Source organism: Mus musculus, chromosome 10 (genome assembly GCF_000001635.26).
Source record: "Mus musculus strain C57BL/6J chromosome 10, GRCm38.p6 C57BL/6J".
Classification (NCBI taxonomy): Eukaryota; Metazoa; Chordata; class Mammalia; order Rodentia; family Muridae; genus Mus; species Mus musculus.
Window position 1 is genome coordinate 61,648,621 of NC_000076.6, and position 25,890 is coordinate 61,674,510.

Here is a 25,890-nt window from a genome sequence, read left to right on the forward strand (position 1 = left end):
AGCTCGTGGTACGCAGGCGCGGGCTTTCTCCTCCGTACAGCGGCTCCGGGTCTGGGCTGTGTGGTTGTGTGGCTGTGCAGCGGCGGCGGCGGTGCATCTCCGACACCATGAGCGGCTTCAGCAGCGAGGAGCGCGCCGCGCCCTTCACCCTCGAGTACCGCGTCTTCCTCAGTGAGTGGCGTGAGGCCGAGGGCCGGGTCGCCCATTCATTCCAGAACGAGCGGGCGGGCGGGCGGACGCGTCCCCTTCCCTCTGGCGGGCGGCGGGACCAGCGAGGGCCGCCATCCCAGTGCCCACCGCGAGCGCTCCCTCCACACATTCGAACTTGGGCCACATGGGGAAAGGAAACCACTGAGTCACCCTTAGAAGGTGCCCGGAGGTGATACCGACCGCCTAAGAGGATTGTCCTCAGGATCGCCGGCTGGAGGACAGAGATTTCCTCAAGACCTTAATTCGGTGCCGAACAGGATCGAGTCCTCCCCGGTGTTGTAAGAGATGGGAAACTGAGGCCCAGGTCTTCCCGGCACTAGCCTTATTGTGGTGAGGCTTCTCTGAAGCCCTGATGGCCGGGAGTGCTTCTAGGAAACCGAAAGCTTTGCCTCCCTAGACAGACAGGTGACGTCTAGCTAAGGACCTGGTGGGAGAACAGCCAGGTTCTTAACCCTGGTGCCGGAACCCACTAGTTACCCCCGCATCCAACCCCTGCCCTGCACTCAGAAAGGCGGAGTCGATCGGCCTTCCACGTGTGTCACCTTTTCCTGATAGGTGCTTGCAAGCTACCTGGGTTTCTCCTGGAAGCCCTTAGCTTGTAGGTATATACATACATTCATGGTGCTAACAGAGGTTTGCGATGCTGTTAGCAAAGGCCCTTCCAGTTTGTAACCTCTTTGTGTTTATTTAGAAGGGATGGGCAGCAATCTCAGGACAGGGCAAACAGACATTCCTGAAAGAATGAACAGAGAGTGCCTAGCAGAAACTTCGCCATGGAAATAGTGTTGGCTTCAGGTTTTTCAGTGTCCTTTAAAGTGACCCTTTGGGTCACTGGGAATTGTCTTCAAGCTATATGTGCAGAATAAACACACTGCTTTTAATGTATTTAATGTATTGGTGGTAAGTATTTGATGGTTGTGGGTAGAGAGCAAAGCCACTCCTTGACTTTGGATTAGGCTGAAGTCTATCAAATGGGCTCTCTGGAACTTAAGAAACACTAAATTTAGTACCACTATGTAATTTAACTAGTTCTCGCTCTTTGCACTTTTTAAAAAGGATAAATTTCTGAGTATTTTTTCCACTTTTTTTTTTTTTTTTTTTTTTTGAGGGTGGTGGTGGGTGAGGCCATAGTGTTTTCCCGTTTAGCTCAGCTTGGTTTTAAACTTGAGATCTCCTGCTTCAACCTCCCAAGTACTAGGATATAGATAGGTTCAGGCATCACACCTGACAGCATCCATTCTTAATAGAAATAATTATTTAAAATAATGTTACATTTTCCAATCTCTTTAAGACAGATAAAAAAAGTCCAGTTTGAGCAGAGGACAACTATGCATACAGCCCTAGACAAAATAAACTTAAAATCCCAGCATTCCCGAGGCAGATACGAGCAGACCTGTGAGTTTGAGTCCAGCTTGGTCTACAGAGTGAGTTCTAGAAGAGCCAGGGCTACACAGAGAAACCCTTTATTAAAGGCCTGCAGTGGGCTATGCCTGGCTTATATTACTTATTTTTTGAGGCAGGGTCTTATATATGTAGCCCAAGGTGGCCTCAGACTCACTATATAGCCAAAGAATGACCTTGAATACTTTTTTTTTTAAAGATTTATTTATTTATTATTATATGTAAGTACACTGTAGCTGTCTTCAGACACACCAGAAGAGGGCGTCAGATCTTGTTACGGATGGTTGTGAGCCACCATGTGGTTGCTGGGACTTGAACACTGGACCTTTGGAAGAGCAGTCGGGTACTCTTACCCACTGAGCCATCTCACCAGCCCGACCTTGAATTCTTGATTCTCCTGCCTCCACCTCTCCAAAGCTTAGATAACAGGCATGTGCCACCAAATTGGGCTAAAATTACTTTTCAGGTATGACAGAACATAGAAGATATATCATCGTGACTAGATCATTCTTTAGGAAAGTCATAGAATTGAAGTAGGTCTGAATGGTCCCATAAAATAGCATGGATTCTTAAGCTAGTAAGTTGGTTGGCCTCTTTCCTTCCCTGCAGGTAGTTCGCTCAAGTTTTGTAAGCAGTTAACTGAAACAGGATCAGTCAAAAGCAATTTGATCGTCTTTTATATAGCAAGCCCTACAGAGCTAGAGGTGGGAGGAATTCAGCTAAGTCCTGAATTCCCCACAATAGGAAGTAACATCCAGTGTAAAGCAGAAGGTGCACACAGGATGAAAACCTGGTCCTGGGGAGGGTCGGGAGTGCAAACTACACTCCTGCTGTTTTCTAGCTGTTTACGGCTCTCTGTCTCCCTGGCTGGGGTAGAACTGCCTCCTATGTAGACCAAGCTGGCTTCAAAGTCACAGAGCACTTTTGTCTTGGCCTCCTGGCTGCTGCCTTTGGTTTTTGAGTATTTTTGAGACAGGGTCTGCTGTAGCACCTCCTAGGTTGGCTCCAGCCTGACTGTGTGCACAGGTATGACCTTGAACTCCCGATCTTCTCAGTTGCTGGGTTTGCAGGCATGCAGTTCCCGGGCTCAGGTGGAAAGTGGTTTCCTGTGTTTTGTTCTTTTCCCCCTCCAGTGTGAGGAGGAGTGAACTTAGGGCTTTGCACATGCCAGGAGAAATTGTTTACCACTGACCTATATCACCAACACCTTGTTTTTTGATTTGTTCTTGTTTTATGGTATAGGAGTAATATCTTGCTGTTAAGAAGTGTTTATTTTGTGCATTTGGAAATGTAACCAGTCACAACAGCGTTTCTTACTTATTTTACAGAAAATGAGAAAGGGCAGTACATTTCTCCATTTCATGATGTTCCAATTTATGCAGACAAGGTAAGAATCTCTGACATTCCAAAATGATCTCCCCCTCCCTAATTAATTAATTAATTAATTAATTAATTTTGAGGCATGGTCTCTTTACATATTCTTGGCTGTCCTGGAACACACTCTGTCTGGTCTTGAACTCAGAGATCTGCCTGCCTCTGCCTCTGGAGTTAAAGTCACGACACCGTGTCCAGCAAACACAGTCTATTTAATTGGATCCCTAGTTGGACATAGTGAATTTTCTTAATCTCCATCAACTTGAAATCCCTCCTGTGCTTTCATCTCATGGTTCATTGAGTAGCTAAGAAGCCAGTAGTCAATCAGATCATTGGATTAAAGAAGCAGCTATAAATTAGGGGAGGAAGAGAGACAGAAGATTTTAAGCCGCCTCTTTGTGTGTGTGTGTGTCACATTGGTATGAGTGTTTGGAACTGAAGCCTTCTGATTTCATTAATAGCTTAAAATAAACCATGTAGTCTGTGTGTTTTGAATGTGGGAATGTTTATTAAACATTTAAAGTAAACTCTGTAAGTACAAGAAAACTCAGTATTTTTAGTAGGTTGGTGAGTTTGCAAACAGCGTTAAGAAAGTTAAATACACAGCTCTGCAAAGAACTGACTAATCTTGTACGCACCAGGGAAATGTAGAAATCTAACTTAGCAGATTGATGTGGGTTTACCACAGATTAGTAAGAATCTGTACTTTCTTAGAAAAAAGCTTTATATAAAAATATGTGGTTAGTAGGAATTGAACTCAAGACTTCTGGAAGAGCAGTCAGTGCGCTAAACCACTGAGCTATCTCTCCAGCCCTTCTTTTAGGAACTTTGAGTTACATTAAAGGCAGAGCTTTTGAGTTAGAAAAGTTTCATATACTGTCAAACTTCATTTTATTTGTTTGTTTATTGGAGGCAGTGGTGGGTGGGTAGATCAGAAGACAGCATGCTGGAGCCAGTTCTTCTACTGTGTAGGTACCGGGAATCAAATCCAGGTTGGCAGACTTGGATACAAGTACCCTTGCCTGCTGGGTCTTCTCCGGGGCCCTCATTGACCTATAGCTCAGAGTTACTAACTAGTCCATGTGGATTCCGTAGCACACTTGGAATAATATTGTCAGGTTGAAGTCTTCACTTCATGCTCATAGCATTACTATTGCCTTGGCTAGAAATAGACTCATAGGGCTGGTGCAATGGGTCAAAAAACCAAACAAAACCAAAAAAAAAAAAAAAAACTTGCCCTGGAAGAAGACTGCTACTCGTGTCTATGCATGTGTATGTGTGCACACACATACATCATATGAGTGAGTTCCAGGATAGCCAGGACTCCACAGAGAAATTCTATCTTGATAAACAAGCAAACAAACACAATTCCATCACATACCCAACAGGTCCATAAGACTCCGCCGTCTCAGAGAACCCTGAGAAATGATGTTTTGTAGGACAGCCAAGGGTCATCTCCATCCCCCCTTCTGGAGTGTCCCGAGGCAGCTGTGGTAACCCTTGGCTGACCAACCACTTGGGAACATGGAAACCCAGCTCTGTATCATATCAGTCATATACACACAATAACTTTTTTTTAGTTAAAAATGAGAGAAATAGATAAATACATTGAATTGTATTAATATTAGACAGTGTGCTATAGTTCTCCTGACAGCTGAACTCTAGCAAGAAATCCAGTCTGAGCCGGGCATGGTGGTGCACGCCTTTAATCCCAGCACTCGAGAGGCAGAGGCAGGCGGATTTCTGAGTTCGAGGCCAGCCTGGTCCAGGGCTATACAGAGAAACCCTGTCTCAAAAAACCAAAAACCAAAACAAACAAACAAACAAACAAAACCCCAAAACAAACAATCCCCCCCCCCAAAAAAAATCCAGTCTGTAGGTAGCTTCAGGGGATCCCATCTGACTCAGGTCCCGCTTTTGGAGACAGTGAAGCGAACAAAGCCAGTTATGTACTGCAGCTGCAGGAAGGACCTGCCTTCCTGTGGGAGCCTCGCAGTTGTATTTACCCAGGCTCTCCAATTTGTTACTTCTGATGTCCTGACTGTTGCTATGACTTGCTGAGTCCTTCCCCATTGAACTGTCTTGTTGGGTTGGCTTGAGTTACCTCATATGGCTTAATAAGATGTACATCATGCTTCAGTGTGCTTCGCAATAATACCTCAGGATATTCTGAGCTATGGAGATGTAGGAACCAGGGAGTCTGGGTTACTGATGGTATATCTGTGGATGTCCATGTCTGTTGCACACTGGTGTGCTGAGGAGGGAAGTATCTCATACAGAGCTGGGTTTCCATGTTCCCAAGTGGTTGGTCAGCCAAAGGTTACCACAGCTGTCTCGGGATACTCCAGAAGGGGGATGGCGATGAACCTTGGCTGTCCTACAAAACATTTCTCAGGGTTCTCTGAGACGGCGGAGTCTTATGGACCTGTTGGGTACGTGATGGAATTGTGTTTGTTTGCTTGTTTATCAAGATAGAATTTCTCTGTGGAGTCCTGGCTGTCCTGGAACTCACTCTGTAGACCAGGCTGGTCTTGAACTCATAGAAATCTACCTGCCTGTGCCTCCTTAGTGCTGGGATTAAAGGTGTGCACCACCATCCTCCAGTGTATTTCATAAGATTATTTTTCATAAGAGCACAGACTTTTTTTTTTGAGCACACTCTTGCAACAACTAGATTTCACCAGAGTTCAGACTGTAAGAGCCAGTTTTTTTTAATTGCCATCTGAGAAGCCAGGAAAAGTGCTTTGGTTTGTAAGGGAGTTATCTTATTGGGATACAAACAAGGTCGTGGGTGACATCTCATTTTGGATTACAACAAAAAAAGCAACCTGACCTGTGACCGAGGAGTGTAGTTTATTTTTTAGCTTAATAAATGTAGTATGTACGTGTGTATGCGCACACATGCCATCGTATGAGGTAGCAGTCTGAGGACAACTTTGTGGTGTTAGTTCTCTTAGTACAGGTTCCAGGGGTCCAACTCACATTCCCCGTTTGTACAGCGAGTACCCTTAGCCGATGTGGCATCTCATTCATTGTCCCTCCCTGACCCCAGATTCCAGTGTAAGTGTACTTTTGTACGTTTTTGTCTGTGGTTATAGGTGTGTCATTAACAAGAGGATACTTTGAAGGACTCAGTGACTCGATTCCTCAACAGAAAAATATCCAAGGACTTGGGGATTTTATTCCATGTCAGAGCCTTTCAGTCCAGCCAATATTGAGTTTGCTATTTGCATTACCTAATCAAGCCAGCTAGATCAGGAAGTTCTTGTGAGTCAGGTATCCTGCTCGGATGCTGTCCAAGTATATTGGGTAGTAAAGGGCAAAGCAGGGGCTTACTCTTGTTACTTGCAGAAATGTGTTTTGGGTCGACTCTACTTCATTCAGGCTTGAATATGAAAACAGTTGTCCGTGAGAATGTCTTCCAAGTCAATACACGGAGATAACAGAACACAAACTTCGAACGGTGTCAGACAGCCTAGCATAAGCAACAGCGACACGGGTAGATAGTGATCAGCTTGGCTCTGGTTCTGGTTTTGGTTTTGAGTTTTATTTCCTATTGTTACTGAGAACTGAACCTGGGGTGATGGGCGCAACCCCCAGCCCTCTCTGTGTTTTGAGACAGGGTCTTACTGAATAGCATAGACTCTTTCTGCACATGTAACCAGGCAGGCTTTGACCTCACCATCTTTCTGCTGCAGCCTCCTGAGTTGCGAGGATTAGAGGCAATTTGAGGGGCCCATTCTACATAGTGAAAGTTGACCTCAAACTGCTGATACACCCGCTCAGATCCTTGGGTTTCAACTTACTCCCACCTGGAGTATAGGCATACACCACACCCAGATCTTAAAATGCTCACCTCTCATAACTCAGCACTGTAATTTACAAGCTTGGCAGTTCTCTGGGCCATGTCTTCAGTGCTTATGTGAAATCCTAGTACTGACTTTCCCAGGCTCCTGGTAGGACACATTAACCCAAAGCTGTATCTTTTCTTCTGTTGAAAATAAAAAAGTCAGCCTGGCGTGGTGGCACACATCTTTAATCCCAGCACTTGGGAGGCAGAGGCAGGCAGATTTCTGAGTTCGAGGCCAGCCTGGTCTACAAAGTGAGTTCCAGGACAGCCAGGGCTACACAGAGAAACCCTGTCTCGAAAGCCAAAATAAATAAATAAATAAAATAAAATAAAATAAAATAAAATAAAATAAAATAAAATAAAAAAGTCAAGCTTTTAATCAGATGGACTAACGCATAAATGCTTAGGCATTACAGATCATAGGCAAGTTTGACAACTGAAAACCCAAAATCGTGCTAGGTTGGTAGAGCAGAGACAGTAAAAGGTATGGCTAGAGTATCTCACCAGATCTCCGTCATTCTGTAGCATTTCTGAGGAGGAAACAGGAGCTTGTTCTCAGGTGACGTGGCACATTAAGTCGATTCTTTTCCTGCGTGTCCATGCCTGTGTCCGACTACAGGAATGAGTTTGACTGGCCTAAGTGAAAGCTTTAATCGTAGGACAAAGGCTCTCCATTCCCAGCACCCTGAAACCGAACACTCAGAGTCTCAGATTTCAGAGCATTTTGGATTACTGGGTAAATGTGCTCACCCAGTGAAACCTATGGGATTACATCAGCCTGAGGATCTCTGAAATCTCAAGCCTTTACGGCTCTGGCCAGTTTTGTGACTGTCCACACTATGGTGCGTTTGTTTGTTTGTTTGTTTGTTTGTTTGTTTGTTTGATGTATAGCACTATAGCTGTACTGATGCTTGTGAGCTATCATGTGGTTGCTGGGAATTTGAATTCAGGACTTCTCCTTGCTCTGGTCAACCCTGCTCGCTCTGGCCTGAAGATTTATTATTATATCTAAGTACACTGTAGCTGTCTTCAGACACACCAGAAGAGGGCATCAGATCTTATAACAGATGGTTGTGAGCCACCATGTGGTTGCTGGGATTTGAATTCAGGACCTTTGGAAGAGCAGTCTATCCAGTCTTCTGTGTACTTGCGACGTCTTAGCGCATCTCGTTCTAGAACAGCCTCAGAGGCTGAAGAGGAAGCTTAAAGCCCCTGGTCACTTGGGGAGCAGTGTTGAAGCCCGGTACTCTTTTTGAGAGCACCATTAGCAGGCTGAGTGGGGGTGGCGCCTTCCCTAGTCCCAGCACTTGGGAGGCTGAGATTGAGTTTATAGCTGGGACTACAGAGGTCTCAAAACAAGACAAGACCGATATCGGGCAGGAGCATGTCCTCATAAATAGATACACCTCGAGCTCTTCTGATAGAGCTTTCTCACTCTGAAGTTAGGTGGGGCGGCGTTGACTTTTGAGGCAGGGTCTCATGCAGACCATGCCGCCCTGATTGCTATGTAGCTGAGGCTGCCCTCAGTTGCTTCTGCTTCCCGAGTGCTGGAGTTGAGGTGCTGCTGCCACACCCGGTCCATGAACCACCAAGAGTTCAACCCAGGCCTTCACGCATGCTGGACTAACACACTACTAACTTCCACACCTCAGTTATCTTTATTTTCCTTGCTGGCTACCGAGTGGATGACTGTAAATTCCTGATCCTCCTGCCTCTACATCCAAAGTTCAAGGTTTATAGGCCTGTGTGTCATGGAATTTGTCCAGGGCTGGGAATGGATTTTATGCACGTTAACCCTTCCAGCAGCCGAGCTGCAGCCCAGCTTTTAAAACTCATTTCGCTTTTGAGTATTTGCAGATTTTTAAAAAAAATTTATTTTATGTATGAGTACGCTGTCGCCGTCTCCAGACTCACCAGAAGAGGGCGTCGGATCCCAGTACAGATGGTTGTGAGCCACCATGTGGATGCTGGGATTTGAACTCAGGACCTCTGGAAGAACAGTCGGTGCTCTTAACCACTGAGCCATCTCTCCAGCTCTATAGAATTCTTTTCTTACTATTTTTCTGAGGATTTTTACTTCCTTCTGATTTTTCACTTTTCTGTGTTTACACGTTTGCATTAGTAAGCAGTTTTAGAGTCCGGGTGTCTTTGTTGGTTAATTTCTAAAGTGTTCAGTGTTGTTCCCAGCCTCTGGTTAGTGATTCGGCTCTAGGTGATCCTTCTTGCCTCACTCTGTGGCTCGTGAGCCCCCATGGCCTGTCCCACACTCACACCATTCTACCTGCTGTCATCCTGTGGCTTCACTTTTTATGTTTTTTTTTTTTTAAGATTTTTTTTTTTTTTTTTTTTTTTTTATTATATGTAAGTACACTGTAGCTGTCAGACACCCTAGAAGAGGGCATCAGATCTCATTACAGATGGTTGTGAGCCACCATGTGGTTGCCGGGATTTGAACTCAGGACCTTTGGAAGAGCAGTCAGTGAGTGCACTTAACCACTGAGCCATCTCTCCAGGCCGCGGCGCCCCCTCCCCTCCTCGCTTTTTATGTTTTGAGATATGGTCTCAAGTAGCCTAGACTAACCTCAAGCTTAAGAGGCTGGTCTTCTGAGCCTTCTACTTTCACCTTTTGAGTGCTGAGATCACAGGTATTTGTAATGTCTGGGCATTAGATGTCATTTCTTGGGCAGGGGGCAGAGTGAGGAAAAAGAAAAGAAAAATTACCAACCGAGTTCCTTATTTCCTCCCCCTCCGATCGTTTATGTTGCAACAGCACCACCTTGTGGATCTTTGGAATATTGCTGCTGGAAATTAAAACCCCTGATTTTATTTTTATTTGCTTCTTTTCTTTCTTTTTTGAAACTTTTTGTGTGTGTGTGCTTCAAGAAGGCTTCAAACTCATGATTCTCTTGTTCCTGCCTCCTATGCTGAGGTTCTAGATGGGTACCATACCTGACTGAAAGATAAGGATTTTATTAAAGAGCAATTGCAGATTGATTTGTGTCCTTGTAAAGGCTGTGAACTGAAACCCTTCGTGTAAAGGCTTGTTTCTTGGTAAAAATTACAGTTTGGACAAAATGATGTTCCGTTTCCACCCAGGAGTCTTTGTTAAATCTATCTTTGACTTGACGTGTGCATTTTAAAACTGCTGGCTTCTGGGGACTTTTGCCTGTGAATGCAGGAGTCTATGTTTAAGATGTGCTTACACTAGAATCCCATCAGTTAGAATATCAGAGAGCAGGGGGGCTGGAGAGATGGCTCTGTGGTTAAGAGCACCAACTGCTCTTCTAGAGGTCCTGAGTTCAATTCCCAGCAACCACATGGTGGCTCACAACTATCTGTAATGATATATGATGCCCTCATCTGGTGTGTCTGAAGACAGACACAGTGTACTCACATATATACATGTAATAAATAAATAAATAAATAAATCTTTAAAAAAAATATCAGAGGGCAGGCCTACCATTAGTGTCAACCCCTAGTTCTCTTCGGAAGGACTTCGAGAAACAGCCAAATTTGGAGAATCCTGTGGGTAATCTGGCTGATTAATATTGGGGTTGAAGCAGGGGCTCGTCTAGCTCAGGTGTGTCCCACGGTGCACCGGAAACCTCCTCTGAGTAATTTACAGGACACTGCAAGGAATGGCAGCAGCCTTTGGAGGTGGCTTTTCTGAAGACAGCCATTTCCAGAGAGAAGATGTCTTGTGTTTGTTGAAAACCTATCCTCCTTTTTATGAGAAACTCCCAAATACTGGAGTATTTAAAACAAGAAAAATTTAAAACAGGAAAGTTTAGAGTATTACACGCTGTGAGTAACCATGCATCCATGGCCTTGAGTCTTCCATATTCTGTCTGCTCACCCCACCCACTTCGATGAAATTTCCTTAACTTCGGTTGTCTGGTAGAGTTGGTAGTTTAGCTTCAGAGGAAGAGAGGTGAGCCATGCCGCAATAAGGCCGGGTGACTTGTGCTTGTCTCACTGTCTCTCTTGTTCCAGGATGTGTTCCACATGGTGGTTGAGGTTCCACGCTGGTCCAACGCCAAAATGGAGGTAAGAGAGCTCGTCAGACTTGGCATGTCAGTTATCTTTATCAGATTCTTTTTAGTTAATGTATGGGTCTGAGTGTGCCACTTATATTGAGGTACCTGCGGAGCCCTGCAGTGTGTAGGAGCGGCTGCAACCCAAGTTACAAATAGTTGTGAACTGCCCAGTGTGGCACTGAACTGGCTTCCTCTCCATGAGCAGCAGGCTTTCTTCCTGCTGAGCCCTCTACTACCCAGCCCCATGTGTGTTCATTAGTTTTTTATCCAGCCAAACTGATTTGTTTAAAGATGAGAAGTATCCAGGCGTCTGGTCTCCTGTGTCTGGTCTCACTGTTCCCCGTCTCTGCCTCCTCAGCTCCAGGTACCCTTACTCCTGTGTTGGCAGCATACCTGTCCCAGGATGTTCTCCCAGGCCTCTGCTTGTCCCACCCACTGCCTCTGATGGCCCCAAAGTGGCTTGTCAATGTTTGCTTCTGCTTTCTTTTCTCTTTTTGTCTTATTGAGGTAAGGTGTGGCTGTACAGCCCAGGCTGCCCTTCAGCTCCTTCCCCTCCTCTTGTCTTAGCCTCCCAAATGCTGGGGCCACATCCAGAACATCTCAGCAGGAAGAGCTCGGTGGCCTTGGCTGAGTTTCTTTTCTTTCCGATGGCAGACAGTGACGTGGCTGCCTTTCCTTATCGATCCTCACTTTATATCACTTGGATTTTTGTTTTTGTTTTTTGAGACTGGGTCTCCCTATGTAGTCCTAGATGTCTTAGAATTCCCTATATAGACCAGACTGGCCTCTACCTTACAGCATCTGCCTGCCTCTGCCTCCTGATGGATGGCTGGGATTAATTATGGTCGTTCACCACCATGCCTAGCTTCCTTAGGTGTTTTGTTTGTTTGTTTGTTTGTTTGTTTGTTTGTTTTAACAGTGACCACACTTGCATTTGCTACACTCTCAGATGTTTGAATAACTTTAACTAGAAAGGAAAACTGACGTTGGATAATAATTATTTTGTACGTTTCCTAAGGCTCTTATTGTTGTTTTTAATTGCAGTTATTTGTTTAATAATTTATATGCGTGTGGCTGTTGGTGGCGGGCAGAGGTCAGCTTGCAGGCCATCTGGGGATGAAGCCCAGCAGTGCTGCTCTGTGGCCATCTTGCCAGCACAGTGCCCTTCCTCGGGGATGCTGGTGTTTGGTCCAGCTCGTCTTACTTCTTGGTTCCTGGAATTAGTGAATGTTCTTTTTCTCTTCTCTATGTTGTTGTGCATAACAGCTGTCGGAGGAGCTTTTAGTTCAGTTTTCACCATGTCAGGGATGAAACAAATCCTGAAGTTGGAATAACGGAGGGGGGATCATGCCTACATAATTTGTTTTCTTGGATCCTGACTCCAGCAGTGTTGCACACCCATCTGGCATTTCATTTCAGATTGCTACAAAGGACCCTTTAAACCCAATCAAGCAAGATGTGAAAAAGGGGAAGCTCCGCTATGTGGCGAATCTGTTCCCTTATAAAGGGTATATTTGGAACTACGGCGCCATCCCTCAGGTACGTGTCCAAGAGCCTCCTTACTCGCTAAAAATGTACTTTTTTTTTCTTTTAGCTTAGTAAAAATTAACTCACTTTTGATCAAACGTTTAAATGCAGAAAATACTGGCTATCACAGAGCAGAAAAGCACTGGATGGGATAATTTTATTTTAAACATTTTAATGACTTATTTCCAAGGTTAACTAGAAGGAATATGTCTATGTTTAAGCTCAGATTTTCTAAAATGTTCCGTTTTCTATGGACTCATTTTAGACTCCCGACTGTACATTCTTCACAGACTTAGTATTGTGTAGTGAGAAGAGGGAGCCTTGGTACTTAAAGCCTTGGTTCTTAGCCAAGCTTAGGGGCACACTCCTGTTAGCCCAGCCTGCAGGGCACTCTCCTGTTAGCCCAGCCTGCAGGAGGACTGACATAAATTGGAGGAAACCCTGGTCTACATGGCCAGTTGTAGGACAGCCACAGCTACATAGTGAGAGCTTGTCTCTGAAAAACACAGCCAGAATTAAAGGTGCCTGCCAGACACTTGGTGACCTGAGTCCTAAAGTCCCATGGCAGAAGGTGAGAGCTCACACCTACAGGTTGTCCTCTGACCTTAATGGGACATATGCCCACACACACTAACACATGCAAAAAAAAAGACAATTTTAAAATGGAAGTTAACACCAAAAGGCTTGATTTCTACCCAGATATCACATACACCTCCGAACTCAGCATTCCAGAGGCTGGAGCAATACTGAGAGCCGAAAGTTTACCTTTAGCAAGACTCTTGTCACCAAAGACTCTCACACCAAATGGTGGTGCAGACACAGTGGTCTCCCTCTGTTCCTCGGAGACACAAATCACACTCAACCTGGACAGTTGTTTGGAAGAAAAGAGCCCTTACTGTCTTTCTGCCCGTGTGCATTCTTACTGCCTTGTACATGGAGGCTTGGTTCTCCTGAGGTCAGAAGCTTTGGGTCAGGATCACGGCGAGCTTTCTTCTTACACAGCTGGAACCTTGTTTTCCTGTCTATCGCAAGCACATAGTAAGGCGTTGCTTAGTTTTTGGATGGTGAGTCATCAGGCTTTGGTGGGGGTGCCGGGGTTAACCCTAGCACTCAGAGGCGGAGGACAGCAGATGTCTGAGTTCAAAGATTGCCTGGGGCTGGCTGCACAGAAAAACCCTATCTTAAAAAATCAGGAACAAAAGAGACTTGTAACTGTTATTAGTAAAGGACATACATTTGATCATGCGACACTTAACACATATCCAATTTAGTTTTTCCTGTGGGTAATGGTTTGTTCCCTATTCATCATTAGGTGATATTAAGTGGCATCATTGTGAATCATAAGTTACTAGCATATAGGTCAGACTCATCTAGTTTGTTGGGTAATCACAGAGTCATTTGTCTGTCCCAATTACCGCACTTGAGTTGATTTGGTATTTGGCTTTGATGTGTGGTCCCTGTGGGGACACAGTGCTGAGCTCTTCTTCTCGGGGCGGACTCCTGCCTTCCTGGTATTGGAAGCAGTCTTGCTTTATCCCGTTCACTTTGATCTTTTTCCTCTAGCTGAAGAGGGAAGTAAATCCAAGTCATAAGTGTGTTCTGCTGAGGAATAAAGGAACCTAACAGCAGCTGCAATTTAAGCCCAACAGCCGGCCGCACACTTGATCAGTTCTTTGTGAGATGCTCTGCCGAGTCTCTGGCCTGCAATTTAGCAAAGAGAGAAAGGCAGTAATTTAAGCTTTTCAGCCTTGGCTCCCAGCCAGCAAGGCTGCGTTCACCATCAGAGGTTATCATTTCCATTCCGGGCTCTCTGGGTGGCAGAAATCTGTGATGAAGAGACTCCAGCTGATAGGACATAGATGGCGTAAGTACCCAGAGCAGCTCAGCAGACTCAGAGCCTTGCACATGCTAGACAAGTGCTCTCCTACTGAGTCACACACCACATCACACCCCCACCCTGCCCACCCTTAGCCCTTAGTGTTTGAGACACCAGGGTCTTTGTGTGTGGCTTAGTAAGACCTCTGTAGCCTGGAACTTGAGCTCCTGCCTCGGTTTCCACGTGCTGGGATTACAGGCACGCACCATCATATGACTTAAGTGTTCGAAGCAGGATCATTTTCTTGTTTTGGGTTTTGGGCTTTTGAGTCAGGACGGCACTGTGTAGCCATGGCTAGCCTAGAACTCATAGGGATCTGCCAGCGTCTGTCTCCTGGGATCAAAGGCACATATTGACACACCTAGTTTCATTCTCTGTTCTGAAGCTTACATTTAGCTTAGCATTATATGCATAATCGAAGCTCCAACATTTCATTATAATTCTTCTCTATAGTTAAAAGTTCTTAAATGGAAATTGTAAAGTTTGTTTGTTCGTTTGTTTTTTTCCTTGACAGTTTCTCTATGTAGTCCTGGCTATCATGGAACTCATTCTGTAGATCAGTTTGGCCTTGAACTCAGAAATCCGCCTGCCTCTGCCTCAGCTGTGCAGGATTCTAAGGCGTGCACCCCCACATCCAGCCTGTAAAAGTTTTAGAAGCAGCTGGTAGCTGGTTTGTATTTTTTCAGCAGATCTCGTGGGGGTTGCACTTGTTCAGCAGCGTGTGTGTGTGTGTATGTGTGTGTGTGTGTGTGTGTGTGTCAGAGTGCTGCACTCTAACCCTCGCTTTGTTTTAGACATGGGAAGACCCAGGACACAGTGACAAGCACACTGGCTGCTGTGGTGACAACGACCCAATCGATGTTTGTGAAATCGGAAGCAAGGTAATGAAGTTGAATTTTCCCTGTGACATTAAAATTAACGACTCATACCAGTTTCTGTTTTGAAAATTAATGTGAATGAACTGTGAGCACTGGTGAATAGTCAGGCCTCCTGAAGGCTTTGGGACGATCTGTGAAGGACTCAGCCAGGTTCTCCAGATGTGAGAAGTGGGCTCTTGTTCTAAAATTCAAGAGCTCAAGCTCGGCAGAATAAGGAGCAACTCAAACCAATGTTGTTAGATTCCATTTTTTTTTTTTTTTTGAAAAAATGTCATTTATTTTTATTTATATGAGTACACCGTAGCTGTCTTCAGACACACCAGAAGAGGCATTAGATCCCATTACTGATGGTTGTGAGTCACCATGTGGTTGCTGGGATTTGAACTCAGGACCTCTGGAAGAGCAGCCAGTGAGTGCTCTTAACCACTGAGCCACCTCTCCAGCTCTTTTGTTAGATTCTTTAGTCAGAATTTCTGTCTGTTTTGTTGTGGTTCTGGGGGTTAACCTCAGAATCTCAGAATGCTAGGCAGGTGAAAAATGTAAGGACATATGACTAGCTTAGTTCAATGGCTTCAACAAACGATAAAGCTTAGTACAATTGTGTCTAAAATGAATTATAGAGGCCTTATTTAGGACAGCCAAAGACACCTTAGAAAAGTTTAAATCCCCTGAACTATGCTGCTGTTTTCTTATGGCTCACAGGAGATGAAGTTCTGGAGCTAGACAAATGGCTCTACGATTAAGAACACTGGCCACCCATACAAAGGACCTGAGTTCAGTTCCCACAACCCACTTGACAGTTTACAACTGTCTGTAACTTCAGTTCTAGTGGATCTGACTCCCTCTTCTGGCCTCTGCAGGCATGAGGCACACACATAGTACATGTTCATACATGCAGGCAAAACATACATATAAAAATTAAATCTTTTAAGTTTTTTAAAGAATGCAGAGCAGAGGGTAGTGGCACAAGCTTTTAATCCCAGCACTTGAGAGACAGAGGCAGCAGATCTCTGTGAGTTCAAAGCCAGCCTGGTCTACAGAGTGAGGCCCAGGACAGCCAGGAATACACAGAGAAACCCTGTTTTTAAAAAAAAAATCAAAAGGGGCAGGGGTGTGTGTGTGTGTGTACTCGCGAGGGGAACTGACTGGACAGTTTCCAATGACCTCCACATGCATGCAGTGTGCAATTTCATGTGTACAACTCCCCCACCTCCATCACACTTCGTGTGTGTGTGTGTGTGTGTGTGTGTGTGTGTGTGTGTGTGTGTGTTTAAGACAGGGTCTCACTGCATAGTCTGTGCTCTCTGGCCTTGAACTCACAGAAATCCACATACCTCTGCTTCCTGAGTACAAGGATTAAAACTGTGTGCTATCATGCTTGACAATAAAAGTATTTAAAAAAAGCTTGACTCAAGTCTATTAAATACACACACACACACACACACACATACACACACACACACACACACACACCTTTCTTATTTCTTACTTGTCACCATCCCCAAGATAGAACCCCCCTGCTTTCGTTGTGTAATACCGTTTGTGCCGACTCTGGCTGTTCCTCAGGTGTGTGCCAGAGGTGAGATAATCAGGGTGAAGGTCCTGGGCATACTGGCCATGATCGATGAGGGCGAGACCGACTGGAAGGTCATTGCCATTAATGTGGACGATCCGGACGCAGCCAATTATAAAGGTAAGGAAATGGGAAGCCTGGAAACAGAACGTCTTCTAACCCTTTTGTCTCTACTCCCAGTTGCTGGGTAAAGGTAGCACTGGTTATGATGCTTTCAAAAAGCCACGAATGAAGAAAAAAAAAAAAACAAACAAGCAAACAAAAGCCACGAATGCTAGGCGGTGGTGGTACTCTCTTATTCCCAGCACCAGGAGGCAGGCGCAGGCAGGTCTCTGAGTTGCAGGCCAGCCTGGTCTCTAGCATGAGTTCTAGGACACCCAGGGCTACATAGGAAAACACTGTTTCAAAAACCAACCAAACAAAAAAAGGCAGTGAATGATGAGAGTCCATGCAAGAGGCACACAGGCATTCTGTAATCCGGAGCAGATAATACCCATGAGACCACATAAAGTACAAATGCAAAGCTGAGGAAGATAAGAAGTCTCTCACGCAGACAGACTGCCAAGAAATTTATGTGCCTGTGCTAGTCTCAAGGGTGGAGCCTAAGTCCCTCTTTTGTTGTAGCTTTGTAGCCTGGGTTAGCCTTGAATGCTACATCCAACTGCTTTAGCATCCCTGAATGGTGGAATTACAGCTATACACCACCATGCCCACCTTGACTTCTTGGTACTTGTCTTGCTTGTGTGGAGCAGGAATTTTGTGACTTAGAATGCCTAAGGTGGTATCAAGTAGTCCATTTGAATTCAAAATGTAACTCACTAGTTAGGCAATTAGCTCAGTGAAGAGTGCTTGCCTAGCTTATGCAAGGCCCTAGGTTTGATCCCTAAATTGGCTTATTGCAAAATAAGCCAATCAACTATTATTGTTATTTCTGAGGCATGATTTCTCTTTGTAGCCCTGGCTGTCCTGGAACTCTGCAATCCAGGCTGGCGTTGAACTCCACAGAGATCCCCCTGCCTCTGCCTCCTGTGTGCTGGGATTAAAGATGTGTGCCATCGTTCCTGGCCTGTTTGTTTGTTTGTCTGTCTGTCTATTTATTTTGCTTTTTTAGACAGGGTTTCTCTGTGTAACCCTGACTGTAATTAGAATGTATTACCCATAAGGAGATAATAATTGAGTCTACTTTTCTTGGGGTTTTTTTGGTGTGTAATTGGAGTGTGAACCTTTGACATACAGCCTCAACCTGCCTGTTTTAGTATCTCATACCCTTCTTACAGAAAGATGCTAGCAGCCAAACCGGTTTGATTACACAGCCCCACTCACTTCTCTTCTTGGATCCGATAGCAGTTAGTCAGGCTTGGTCGCTCTCTTCAGTTCTTAATGTCAAAGCTACTCAAAGATGCAGGATGAATTTTTTTTTTTTAATTTTTAAAGTGTTCTTTTCTCAGCTTTAATATTATCTTGGACTTCTTTACAATTTTCCCTGTATATCTCAATGTAAACTTGATATTTTTGACGAATGCCTAAATACTCATTGTGCGATGTGTCGGGTTTCTTTCCTTAGATATTTCTGATGTCGAACGGCTAAAACCCGGCTATTTAGAAGCTACTGTTGATTGGTTTAGAAGGTATAAGGTTCCTGATGGAAAACCAGAAAATGAGTTTGCATTCAATGCAGAATTTAAAAACAAGGTATTGTGTCTTTTTAAACCTGTGGCTTTAGAGCATTTGTATCGGGACTTAGTATTTTACTATGTTGTTCCCATGTAAAGGTTCATGAGAGAAAGGGCCAGGGGTATGTTTCCATGGTATGTATAAGTTCTTGTGTAGTGTATGTAAGACCCTGGGCTCCGTCCCTAGCACTAACCCTCCCAGAATTACCCATGAAACCTGCAGTACGGGGCTCCTTTCCACCAGTTGAACCTAACAGTTTACGTGAAGTCCCACTGTTCGATAGACTCACTGATTTACTGGAAGACATTTTTATAAAACGCAGCAATTTTTAAAAACCACGAAAGCTGAAAAGACAGTTTTGTAAGGGGTGGGGGATTCTAAAGATGCAAGGCAGTCTTGGCCTTTTATTTATATAAAGGAAATATATCTTCCCTTCTTAACAAAATTTCCTTTGGTTAAATTACTTCCTGACTTAAAAAAAAAATAGTATCGAGTTTTGGGTTATGTAAGTGGTAAGAAGAGACCTCCTTATATACTGTCCTAACGCCTGTCTTCAACTTACAGGACTTTGCAGTTGACATTATTAAAAGCACCCACGATTATTGGAAAGCATTAGTGACTAAGAAAACAGATGGGAAAGGAATCAGTTGGTAAGTGTTAACTCTCCTTTTCTGTGCCTTTAACACAGCTTGCAGCAGACATTCTACTGATTGTAATGTTACCAGTGGTAAGAGTAAAACAGGTGTTTCCAGACTCCTTGCCTCTTACTCACAGATCTAAATAAAACAAGAACACACACAGATTTGCAAAAATAGCAAAGAATGTCTGTTTAGAGTGGAGCTGTGGTACAGATTAGAAAGGGATTGCACGGTCTTGTTAGATTAGGGCATATCTTCTATTGGGCACGGTCCTTCCCACAATCCTGTGCGTGACGAATTATGCATAGTCATAAGATGCTAAGTGGGGGATTCTCTCTAAAACTGGGGTTATTAGAGGACACAGTTTCCCCGTTTCCCCTCAGCCCCACCCCCACCCCCTCACCGAGCCAAACCAGTTCAAGACAAATTGCTTTTCCATCCTTAACATAGGATACATTGAAATATACTTGAATATAGACTGTCTCTATTTAATGCTTGTTAGGGGCAGAGAAGGTTAGACAATAGTTAGGTGTCATTTTCACAGAGGGGATACAGTGCTCAAACATATAAGTAGCTAGGTTGCCAATACAGTATTAGCAAGGCAGGTGGTGCATACAAACCGCCTAGACTCTCAGGCATACTGTTGTTCCCATACCTGCTTGCTTCTCTATACTCTTGGATTTATATAGAAAAAAAATCTAAAAAAGAGTTAGTGTTTGTAAGATGATTCAGTTGGTTGCTGCACAAACCTGATGATCAGAGTCCCAGCCCTGAGAACTCCACAGTTTTCCTCTGACCTGCATGTGAGCCATAGCATGGTCATTTCCAGATATGCACAGATTGTGCACATGCTTGCACACACACACAATAATAAATATAAATAAATAAATGAATAAATAAATCAATCAAGCTGGGTATGGTAGTACATACCTTTATTCCACACAATAGAGAGGCAGAGGCAGGCAGGTTTATGTGAGTTTAAAGTAGTTGGCCAACCAAGGCTACATAGTGAGACCCTTTCTCAACAAATAAATAAAATAAAAATGGATTATGCTAGTGTTTCTATTCAGGTTTATTCATCAGCAACTTAAACTGCCCGTAAGATCCTCTCTACGAGGGCTGGAGGGTTAATAGCACTTGGCGCTCTTCAACTTTGGTTACCGGACCTCGGGAGGCTCATAACTGTCTAACTCCAGTTTCCTAGGATCCTGTACTTCTGGCCTCCTCGGGCTCCTGCCCTCACATAGCTACATACACATAATCAAAAGTAATGAAAATAAATGTTTATAAAATCCTCTTTAAACAAATAGAAACGACATTCATCTGGGTACTGAGGTCAAAGCTTGTGAGCTAGCATCAGGGCGCATCAGCTAAAGGTGTGCATGCCTTGCCATCTCAGATATGAATAGGTAATGTGGGAGCTGGGCAGGGGTGGAGAGTGTATCTTCTCTTCAGACTGCCTGGAGGACCATCAACACTGCTTCATGCACACTTTTTGAAAACAACGTTCCAGAGAAACAAACTGCTGTCTCAGAACAGTGGACCCCGTGTGTCTGAAGGGTGGGAGGCTAGTGTCCTTTCCGCCATGATTCTTAGAGTTGGTGGGACAGCATATACCATACCTCAGTGGCTGTGGCTTCATTTCCCAGAAAGCACGGTTGGCTGCATTCCAGTCAGGTTTGCCCGTCTCCCTGTGGACCAGCAATCTGAAGAGTCCCTGCCGAGCTGTCTGGGCTCAGGGTTTATTAACTGTTCTAACTGCCGTGTGTAGAGCAGTCTTTGCCAGGATCTTATGCTCACTGAACTTACTCCCACTCATAATAATAGTTATGTTAATTGAGCAATTAATACTTGCCAAACATGAAAAAGATATTGGCCGTGAGCCTAGCCAGAGTCACTCCAGAATAACTGTCGGCTCGTTGTCTTGAAAACACCAGGGTTCAGGTCCTAGTGCTGGGGAAACTAACAAAAAAAAGCAAAAGCAAAATGTGGGCTTCAAGATAGCTCATCAGGTAAAGGCTCTTGCTGCCAAGAGTAGCTCCCATAAATTGTTCTCTAACCTCTATAAACACTGTGGTATGTGTGTGTAGCTACACACACACACACACACACAAAACAGATAAATTTTTTAAAGGGATTTAAAAGGCCTTAATCAGTCATAATTTATAAAAAGCTTATTTGTCTTAAGTCCCTGTTTTATTGTTCTGAAGAGACACCATGACCAAGACAACTCTTATCATTATAAAAGGAAATACTTAACTAGGGGCTTGCTTATAGTTTCAGAGGTCCACTATGGTAGCACACATGGCATTGGAACAAGAGCTGAGAGCTACATCCTGATCCACAGGCCAAGTGAGAACTGGGCCCAGTATAGGCTTTGAAGCCTCAGATCCCAATCCCAGTGACACACTTCCTCCAACAAGGCCACACACACCCCAATAAGCCACACCTAATTTTGCCACTCCCTGATGACTAAGCACTCAAATACATCTAAGAGAGCCAAAGTGGGGGGGGGGGAGAGACAGATTAACTCAATGTAGGAAAGCTAGAAGTTTAGTTGCTAAAAAATACACAGTCTTAGTCATAAATTTCAAATTCAGCTCTGAGGCTGAGTAGCTGAGTTGGTGCAGTGCTTGCCTGGAATACACAAAGCCCTAGACTCCACCCCCAGTGTTGCATAAGCCAGGTCTGGTTTTTTAAAATTTTGAGAAGGCTTTATTGTTCGTTTGTGTTCTGATTATGTTCATTTCATTCAATAGCATGAACACCACGGTGTCGGAGAGCCCCTTCAAGTGCGATCCTGATGCTGCCAAAGCCATTGTGGATGCTGTACGTAATGCTTGCTTGCTTTGAAACAGTGCGGTGGCTGAGCGATAGGGTCCTCCAAGGGAAGAAATACTTGCTGCAACAAGTATTTGGGTGTCTTTCATGTGCACATTACTGTGTGACATCTGAAGGTCAGAACTCTGAGCACAGACAAATAGATGCTTGAGGGGAAAACTGAAGACTGGTGCTGGCCCACCCGAAGCAGAGTAGATAACTTGTAAAAACCAGAGTGATGGGTCGCACAGTGTACTTAGCCCAGGAGCCCATCACTGTCAAACCATCTTCTACAAGACACCACGTAGGAAGCTAGTTGAGTTGTGTGGAGCTAAGACAGGGAGTAAGCACACTTGAGGATCCCTGAGGGGACGGATAGGACACCAGCACCTCCAGCAGCACCTTGCTGTTAGGGGAATAATTACTATTATTATCATTGAATTTAATGTATGAGTGCTCTGCTGTGTATACACTTCCAGGCCAGAAGAGGGCATCAGATCCCCTTACAGATGGTTATGAGCCACCATGTGGTTGCTGAGAATTGAACTCAGGACCTCCGGAAGAGGTTAACAGATAGCAGCCAAAATACCCATACATATAAAATTAAGTAATTCTTTTTTTAATTGAAATATTGTATTGAAAAAATTGTATATATTGATTGACCTCTTAGCAGATCACACCCTGTATTGTTCCTGTAAATTAATTTTAGAGCCAAGTGCTGTTAACTGATGAGCCATCTCTCCAGTTTTTTGAGTAGTAAGGCTGGCTTTGAAATGACAGCTCTGCCCACCCACCTCTGTGTACCAAGTGCTGGTATTAGTGGTGTGTATGTGGGCCACACTTGGCCCCTGTGCTTTTTTTTTTTTTTGTTGACTTAGAAAAGACTGAACTACATCATTTAAAAATTTGGGCTGGATGGATGGCTCAGTGGTTAAGATCACTTGCTGCTTCTGCAAAGGACCCACGTTCTGTTCCCAGCACCCAAGTAGAGCCTTACAACTAACCACCTGTCACTCTGGCTGCAAGGGGATCCCACCTAGGCACTTGTATGCACATGTCATACAGATATACATGTAGTAAAACACAGACATAAAATAAAAACAAGTCTTTTTCTTTCTTTTTTTTTTTTCATTTTTTTTTTCATTTATGCCATCAAAACTGGCAAATGGAAGAAAATGACCTCTGAGTTCCCACAGCCTCGCCAATGAGGATGACAAAGGAAAAGGACTTGTTGAGCCAGGGCATTTAGGTTCATCTTTGTTTCCACATGAATCCTGACAGTGAGATGAACAGGAAAAACAAAACTGGGCATAGTGGCTCCGGAGGCAGAGTCAGAAGGATAGCGCAAAAGAGTTCTCTGCTAGCTTGGGCCACACCTCAAAACCCTGTTTCAAAAAAAAAGGAGGGGGGTGGCTAGGGAAAATGGAATCATGATACATGCATGCTGGGTTTCTTTTATTTCAAAAACATTCTTACATGTGTGTCCCTAAGAGGCTCGAATCCAGGGACTGGAGAAATGGCTAAATGGGTAAGAGGACTTCCCTCCACAGGACGAGGGTTCAGTTCCCAGCATCCTTATGGTGGTCTAAAACCTTCCATAGCTCTAGTTCCAGGGGATCTGACTCCAGCTCCATAGCCACTAAGAATGTACGTGGTGCACATACACGATCAGGCTAAATATCCATGCACATAAGATTAAAGAGTTCTTTTTAAAAAAATAGAAATATTACATTGAACAAATTGTATATATTGACCTCTTATCAGCTCACACCCTCCATTGTTCCTATAAGTTATTTTTAGAGCCAAACAGGGACAATCTCCTGTTTGCATTGTTTCCCAATTCTGTCAGTATGCATTTAGCTTTCCCTCTTCAGGTAGGACTCTATTTTAATATTTTAATGTTCCATTTTAGTTGCCACCACCATGTGAATCTGCCTGCTCACTGCCGACAGATGGTAAGACTTGAATATACTAGAGTGATGTGTCTGTATGTAAATTATATGTGTGTGTATGTGTGTGTGTATATATATATATATATATACACATATACACACTACTTGACTAATATATTTTACTTGACATAAAATAAAAAATATATATTTTACTTGACAATAGTTATTTATACTTATAAGTTTGTTTTGATGTGTGTTTATAATTTGGAAATATTAAATCAAGTTAGGAAATGTATCCCCTCACATACTTATTTGTGGGCAAACATTTAAACCTTTAAAATATACAGTTGTAGCCACTTTCAAATACATAACGGGACCAGGAGGGTAGATTGATGTAGATGTGTGTGTAACATGCTGGAGGACCCGTGTTTATTTCCAGCAGCAGGAAGGAGAAATTCATAGGCAATGTGTTATTACTACAGTCACCATTCCATATTAAATAAATTCATAAAGCTCATTGCTCTGACCTGACATCCATGGTGTGCCCGCTGGTCAGCACCTTTCCCCTTCCTATCTAGCTGCCCTGGCTGCCCTCAGCCCCTGGCAACCCCTCTGTACAGTTCCACACATAGTAGGATTAGTCGCATTGTCTGCCTTTTGTGTCTGTCTTTATTTCCCTTGGCAGGCTATGTCAGCTATGCTAACGTTCCACAGTGCTTATGTGAGGGACACTGTACCCCACCTTTCCTTTTTCCTTCTTTCTTATTTTAGGGCACATTCTATCACCCTGGCCCCTCAGATTCCATGTGGACACTGTGGAAAGGACGCCTTATGGGCTGTGTTCTACATTCTCATCCAAACACTGCCTGCTTCATTCAGAAAAATGGCCCCGACCCGAGCCCTCTTTAGAAGGATTGCATACCTGCAATCCCAGCACTCTGGAACCTGAGGCTGGAGGGTCACAGGCTGAAGGCCAGTCCGTCTGGGTTACATAGCAAAACCCTGTCTGAAAAAAACAAAACAAACAAACAAAGAAGAGAAAAAGGAATCCATAAGTTTCTTCTGTTGAGAAAAGGGCCCTGCTGGCATGGTAGTGCGTGCCTTTAATCCCTGGTGTCCAAGAGTTTGGGGATGACCTGGGCTCCATAATGAGTTTCAAATCAGCTGAGACCATATGAAACCTCATCTCCACACAGGAAGGGAGAGGGTAGAGTGAGAAAGCCTTTGGCTAAACGCTGCTGAGTTCCAGCCCTGCAACTGTAACTTTGCATACGTGTTCTGGAAGTCTAGAGGAGGAGCCTTGCAGAGCAGTATATCTAGTATTCCTTGTTTGGCAAGCATTCTGAGTTACATCGCCAGCTTTTTCTTTGTTAGATGTTGATAATTTGGGTTTTTAACAGATTCCAATTTGTCTTTTTTTTTTTTTTTTTTTCCCCTTCTGGATACAGTGGATAAATGGTTCCATCAGCAGAAAAACTGAAGAGCTTCCTCTGGAACACGAGCTGTTACGGCCGCATCCTGTTCACCTGGAAGCATTAGATGCAAAAGATTTTCCAAGCTCTAAATTTCTGTAGCTCACCGAATGAAGTAGACTCTGCTGTGACTGGTCCACTAGTTCAGAACTGGTTCAGAAGGTTAGCCATCTAGACACCTCACATCTCAACCAAGACAGCTTTTATTAAACCTTAGCTCTCAAAGCCGTGGGGACATGGAAGTCATTTGTGCATGGATGTGCAGTGTGGACACCTATTGGATGTACATGTTTACTGTGTTAGGAAATAAAATTATTTTACTGAAACTTGGCTTAGGATAGTTTCTTATTCTGGAGCCAACATTCCCACACTGGCGTCGGTACTGTGTTTCTTTCCTACCAGTAGTCTTAGAATTCAGTTATATACTATTAAATAAAGACTGCACAGTGGTGCACACCTTTAATCCTTGTACTCATGAGGCACATGTAGGCAGAACTCTTGAGTTCAAGGCCAGCCTGGTCTACATTGCAAGTTAATATAACATTTCGAGTACCTGTTGAAAAAAAGCAAGCTGTTTGTAGGAATCTGAGAATGGAACCTCTTGCACATACAGAAGGCTTGTTCCATGTCTAGTTCCCAGCATCCCATTCGAAAGCAAAAACTTTTAA

At 44.0% G+C, this 25,890-nt stretch overlaps 1 protein-coding gene across 1 annotated transcript; it reads left to right on the forward strand.

Moving 5' to 3' along the window:
* Positions 1–25,545, forward strand: Ppa1 (pyrophosphatase (inorganic) 1). The gene is made up of 11 exons (NM_026438.4): positions 1–171; positions 2,940–2,998; positions 10,829–10,882; positions 12,292–12,411; positions 15,070–15,156; positions 16,720–16,846; positions 18,291–18,418; positions 18,965–19,050; positions 21,798–21,867; positions 23,771–23,813; positions 25,199–25,545. The coding sequence occupies exons 1-11, from the start codon at positions 108–110 to the stop codon at positions 25,228–25,230; spliced, it is 870 nt and encodes a 289-aa protein (NP_080714.2). The 5' UTR covers positions 1–107; the 3' UTR covers positions 25,231–25,545.
* The last annotated feature ends 345 nt before the right edge of the window (positions 25,546–25,890 follow it).